Here is a 6,619-nt window from a genome sequence, read left to right on the forward strand (position 1 = left end):
TTTTAAACGACTAAAAAGATAATTAATTAACTATTTTATCAATTATTCTCACGAGTGCATCCCTAAACTTTCCCGGCGTGTGTGTGTTAGCTTTTTTCCTTCCTTCTTTATATACTTGACAATTGTCACATACCAAAACGGTAGTTAATTAATACATATTTTTATTTTAATCTATTATTGAACCATAATAAATTAATAGTATAATTTATGTAAATATCCTATGTGGGTAGACTTTTACCATGTATACATCAAATAGATGTAAGAGTGGATGTTTTGAGATTATAAAGTAGCAATTATATTTTGCCAAAATAATAAACACCGGGGGGGTTTCACAAAGCCAAAAGCTTTTGCTTTAAGCACCAAAAAGAATTAGAGGCCCCCAACATTACTCTTATTATATATGATAATCTAAGTAATTATTACTTATTTTATTGATAAGCAAATTTTTATCAATCATTTGCTGCTAATTTGTCACCGAGCATACAACCACATAGTTCTAAATTTTATTTTATAATTCTTTATAAATTTATTTGAGGTAATTACAGATGAAGTGGTAAGCAATTAAAACTTGCTTCAATTTTGTTTACAACTTTGAAATTTATATATTTCCTCTTTTAAGGCTTATGTAGACATGCTTCATGCTACAAATTGGAATCATATATTGATGTGTTTAATATCCATGTAAACACAAATTCCCACATGGTTATTACTTTAATTAAAGGCAATGTATTATTGAGTTGAAGGTCCAATGGAAAAAGTATTTCGCGATTAAATTTAAGAAAATTCCACCCAAGATCAACAATGTCGGAAGAAAGATTGAATGGATTAGTTATATCATCAATTGAAAAAAGAATTATTATAAAATTAATAACTTTACATATCAAAGATCTAGAAGCACAAGTTTCAAATAAAAATGGATAAGATATTTATTAAGCAAGATTAAGACCTTGTATTAAGGTTTGGCCTTAATTAGGTCACCTATTCAATTGAGTCGCACCTCAAATGATAATGATGTTTGATGATATTAGCAACTAGATTATTCTACCTTGGTCTGACTTTAATTAATTAACATAATCATTGAGCTATCAATAAAGAGAAACAAAAAAACCCTTTGCAGATATGATAGAGCAATGTTTTCTTGCCCATGAGACCTATGATTGGCATATATTCACAAGTCATTTTAATTAAACTAACGCACTCTCAAAATTCAGTATCATATATTCATATGATTGAATGGCCAAAATAATCAACATATTATTACTCTACCTGAGATGAAACAGAGTGAATCTCACTTCAAGCGTAGTGCACAGAATACAAGTTATTTGATCACTTGGTTAAACCAAAATTTGCAAGTTGAAGCTTAGTAGATTGCTTGGCAAAACCAAATTTTATTTGCAAAAGATTTGATCAACCTAGAGGAACTCAAACTTGATATGTGCAATTGACTAAGTTGATATGATGAGATCTCACTACCATCATAATCCCTCTCATTCTTCATCATATTATAGTTTGAACTTTCTTCTCTTTTCCAAGAAACTTTGGAGCAATTATAAAATTTTCTCTGTGTAACCTATAGATCACATGTTCGATCCGTAAAATCAGTCATTAATGTTTGCATTAGGGTAGGTTGTCTACATTACACCCCTTGAGCTGCAGCCCTTCTCCGGACCTTGCGTGAACATGGGATGACTTGTGCACCGGGCTGCCCTTTTTCGCCCTCATTTCCATCACTAACTACACTAATTACAATAAGAAACTTGGATGGTGTAATATGGGATTCAAAATCTTGCTTGGAAAACTTGTGCTCTCGGAGTATGTAGACAACTCAATATGTTTTATAAAAAGTTTCCTACTTAAGTTAAATTTAGAAGATATTGAGAAATAGCTGCACCTCATGTTTTTCGTTGGTTTTGTTTGTCTTTTGAAGGGTTTGCTTATGGGGTTTCATGCTCAATGTTGCTTTTAGGTGGAAAAGAATGGAAGAGAGAGAACACACATTCAAAAAGAAAATGAAATTTGGATTTAGTGAAAGGAAAATCATTTATTTTTTCTTCTTGAGTTGGCTTTGGGAATAAAATGGATAGAGTAGAAAGAGAAGACACATATTAACACACACACTCCCCTCACAAGTATAAACAATAGTGGACCAAAATAAATTTTAACAACATACCCTGCATATTCTCACAACGTGGGGTCCGGGAAGGTAATGTGTACGCAGATCTTACCTTTACCTTGTGAAGGTAGAGAAGTTATTTTTGATGGACTAACGGCTCAAGAAAAGCAGGACCAAAGTCAAAGTCATTCAAAATTTTCTTCTATTTAATTTTGTTTTTTTCGCCTATATAGTTTTACATAGCAAAATCAGTCTCAAGCTCGAATAAAGAAGGGTTGCTATAAGCCGAAGTCAACTATGATGAATCCTTTGAATATTGAGTTCACATAATGAATATAGAAAATCCATATATTTGAACCCCAAGTTATATGGAATTGACAAGCAATTAATTCTTCCCTCTGTCCAAGAACCAAACAAGTGAGGCAAAGAATTTACAAGTTCTTAATTATTCCTATTTTTTGCTCCATTTAAATGGAAAATAATCAAGCATTTCCTCTAAGTCAACGAATTAATTAAGACGTGTGATGCTAATAAGTCTAACTATCCCATACCCTCAACTTGCAATATCTTAGTTGGAGCAAATTTATAACTATAGAGCATAATATGGTACCCCCCCCCCCCCAAAAAAAAAAAAAATTATAGAGGTCCAAATACATGAAAGCTCAATTTGTAGGTTGAATCCAAATATGTGACAAACTAAGGCTTATTTTGGAAAAAAAAAAAGAAAATTTAGGTATAAGTAGGTAGCTTGAGGTCATACAACCCATACTATAATAGCATATAGCTTGGATATAGATGAAATGCTTTTTATAGAAGTCTTTACATTGAATGTGGGGTCTCATTAAAATATATATATATATATATATATATATATATATATATATATATATATATAGGTTATAAGAGTTAAACAAATGTATATGTAATATCTAATGTGTAGATATATTAATTAAAGAATATATGTACATCAAAACAAAGGGGAGAAGACCACAGACTTTAATCATATGAAAAGGACAATCAAGACATCATTTTCAAATCCTAATTACATGCCACCCCCTTATGGCCAACTTCCCCCCCTATTTAAACCTCTCTATTCCTCTAAACCCTCTCCACACATTTGTTTGTCAAACAACCAACTAGAGAACTTATATTCCCTCTTGATCTCTTTTCTCCTCTTTGCTCTTTTGTCCCACTAAATCTATCCAAAAACAAAAATAGTACATCAAAAAAGTGAGTTATTTGCATATTTCAAGAACTTCTTTATGAATCAATATTGTAATCCTTGTTCACCTCTAATGGTTCATGCACTTGAACAAGAAGATTTCTTTACTGGTAGATGCATACTAGTAAATGGTCCTGTTATTATTGGAGCTGGTCCTTCAGGATTAGCAGTTGGCGCGGGTCTTAAACGACAAGGGGTTCCCTTTGTAATCTTGGACCGCGCCAACTGCATTGCTTCCCTATGGCAAAACAAGACATATGATCGCCTTAAACTTCACCTCCCGCGACAATTCTGTGAATTGCCTTACTTCCCATTTCCAGAAAACTTCCCTGAGTATCCTACTAAGTACCAATTCATAAGCTACCTTGAATCTTATGCAAAACATTTCGAGATCAACCCACGATTTAATGACTCGGTTCACACTGCTAAGTATGATGAAACTTGTGGCTTGTGGAGGGTAAAGACAGTGTCTAAAAATGGTTCAATCACTGAATATATATGCAGGTGGCTTGTGGTGGCTACAGGAGAGAATGCAGAAAGGGTGATGCCCGAATTCGAAGGATTGCAAGATTTTGGTGGACATGTTATGCATGCTTGTGACTATAAAACAGGGGAAACTTATGAAGGGAAGAATGTGTTAGTTGTTGGCTGTGGCAACTCTGGAATGGAAGTTTCACTTGATCTTTGCCACCATAATGCAAGTCCATCCATGGTTGTCCGAAGCTCGGTAAGTCTCATATTCTCATCCAAAAATCATTCCTCACAAGTATTTTTTCTTTTTTGGTACATTTGAAAAGACTAAATAAATTTCTTAAAATCTTTCATAAGCTACAAGCCTAAGTATGCTAGGAGAAAAAATTACACTCTATAATTTTGAGAGCATCTTTCCAGACCTATGTTGCGCAAGACTCTCCAAAATGGCGCTGCACCCGTGTCGGATCCTCCAAAAATGCACTATTTTTGAAGGATCCGACACGCACCCACTGATATTTTTGGAGAGTCCGAGCAACATAGTTCCAGACTAACATATCTTCCTTATATCTCCAATTGCTCACAAGTATAAGATCTTATGATATCTTAACTTCATTATTAATGAACAGGTTCATGTTTTGCCAAGGGAAATTCTTGGAAAATCGACGTTTGAGTTAGGAGTTTCGATGATGAAATGGCTACCAATTGAGATGGTTGACAAGATATTGCTAGTTGCAGCAAGGTTACTTCTTGGAAATATAGAAAAATATGGTTTAAAAAGGCCATGTATTGGACCTTTACAGCTCAAGAACACAGAAGGGAAGACTCCTGTCTTAGACATAGGTGCATTACAAAAGATTAGATCTGGAGATATAAAGATAGTTCCTGGAATCAAGAAATTCTCTCAAGGAAAAGTAGAGTTTGTTAATGGGGAAATTCTTGAGATTGATTCTGTCATCTTGGCAACAGGATATTGCAGCAATGTTCCTTCCTGGTTAAAGGTGAGAAAAGAACCCAAGTTTTGTTTTTCTTTTTGTTTTGTTTTGTTTTTGGTTGTGTACTCAAGTAGGTGTATTTATTTTTATTTATTTATGGATTCTTGTGACAGTTATGGAAGTTGGTTTTCTTGTAGATTCTCTGTTCCTATTTCTTGTATTGTTAGTGATCAGGTGGATAGTATTCTCATTTGCTTCAACAAAAAAAAATTAATTTATTGGGAACAGTGAAACATAACTGATCACTTTCCATCTTTTTATTTTCTCTGGATTTTCTTTTTCATTCTCTTTTTCTTTAGCTATGGTAATAAATTTTACAGAAACAAGATTGAGTTTTCCAAGAAAATGGTTAATTGGATTAGATCTGCTGCAATTCTTGTTTCTTTTTTTTTTCCTTCTGTTTTCTTACACATTTTTTTCTTTTTTAGATAATTAATAAGAGTTTTCAAGAATATTTTTCCTTAAAATAGTGGCCTAATGAGAATTTATTGTTTTTTTTTATACAGGAAAATGAATTTTTTTCAAGGGAGGGATTTCCAAAAAGCCCATTTCCAAATGGATGGAAAGGAAAAGCTGGTCTATATGCAGTTGGATTCACAAGAAAAGGACTCTCTGGTGCATCTTTGGATGCAATTAAAGTATCACAAGATATTGGTAAAATATGGAAAGAAGAAATTAAGCAGAAAACTCAATCTGTTGCTGTTGCAAGCCATAGAAGAAGCAAGTTACCTTTCTAATGCCAAGCTAATATGATTTTTCTTTTTCTTTTTTCTTTTTTCTTTTTTTAATTTTTACCTTTTCTTCCTGTAACTTTACTTGCCAAGTAACAAGCTGATAGTCTGTAATGAGGGGGAAAAAAGTAAAGACCATTTGTGACAAGAGAAGGAAGAGACAAAACAGAGGGCAGCCCTCTCCAGAGAAATCCCAAAATTCATATTTGGGAATTTTTGTAGGAAGAAGAGGCTTTTTCAGCATCTACTTCTAAGGAAAATTTGTACAAAAGGTTGAATAATATGTAATAGAAAATGTGACTTTATATATCTCCTTTCCCGGTAAGTAATTTAACCAGTTCCATAAAAAGTATTTAAAAAAGTGATGTAATATGCAAGTATGTTGTTCAAATTATGCATTATGACTAACAGTATATTTACCGATGATAACGGTAAGGTCTGCGTACACACTACCCGGAGCGGTTGTTGTTGTTGTTGCCTCTTGTACATCATGCTTCAATACTTGTGTGAAGGAAAATTCATCTTCTAATATTATCAAGTTGGTAAAGAAGGGTCAAAGGTAATAGATAGGTTCTCTCACTCAATAAATTTTGGTCCACCCTAGTCATTTATTCTACTGATGGGATCTATCTTTAGAACATGGTCCACCTAGGGTCCCATTAAATATGGTGGACCAAATATATATAATTCCAGAACATCCCTTATTTCTATTTAAATTTGATAGAGACTCTTCACAACTTTAGTAGGAAATACCTATGTAAAACTCTTGGAGCACCTCCATGTTGCCAAGCACATGGATAGAGCCCACACAAAAAACAAAAAACAAATAAAAAAGAGGGTTAAAAATATCCCATTGCCTTCAAGTCAAACTTGGAAGATAGCCCCAAGGCTTGGTTCAGTATAAAACAGCGGCACACGTTAGACGCACATCATAAGTTTAAAACTCTACCGCGAACAAATAGAGCAGTTCGGTGCACAAAGTATCTTACATTCACGCAGGGTCCGGAGAAGGCACACCGATGTAGACATTTTACCCTCATGCAAGCATTAGTGGCTGCTTCCACGGTTCCCAACCGTGACCTATAGG

The 6,619-nt window shown here is 33.8% G+C and overlaps 1 protein-coding gene across 1 annotated transcript; it reads left to right on the top strand.

Moving 5' to 3' along the window:
• The first annotated feature begins 3,242 nt into the window (after nucleotides 1–3,242).
• LOC107815012 (putative indole-3-pyruvate monooxygenase YUCCA3) lies at nucleotides 3,243–5,689 on the top strand. The gene is made up of 3 exons (XM_016640518.2): nucleotides 3,243–4,062; nucleotides 4,436–4,807; nucleotides 5,308–5,689. The coding sequence occupies exons 1-3, from the start codon at nucleotides 3,376–3,378 to the stop codon at nucleotides 5,536–5,538; spliced, it is 1,290 nt and encodes a 429-aa protein (XP_016496004.2). The 5' UTR covers nucleotides 3,243–3,375; the 3' UTR covers nucleotides 5,539–5,689.
• The last annotated feature ends 930 nt before the right edge of the window (nucleotides 5,690–6,619 follow it).

Source organism: Nicotiana tabacum, chromosome 14 (assembly GCF_000715075.1).
Source record: "Nicotiana tabacum cultivar K326 chromosome 14, ASM71507v2, whole genome shotgun sequence".
Classification (NCBI taxonomy): Eukaryota; Viridiplantae; Streptophyta; class Magnoliopsida; order Solanales; family Solanaceae; genus Nicotiana; species Nicotiana tabacum.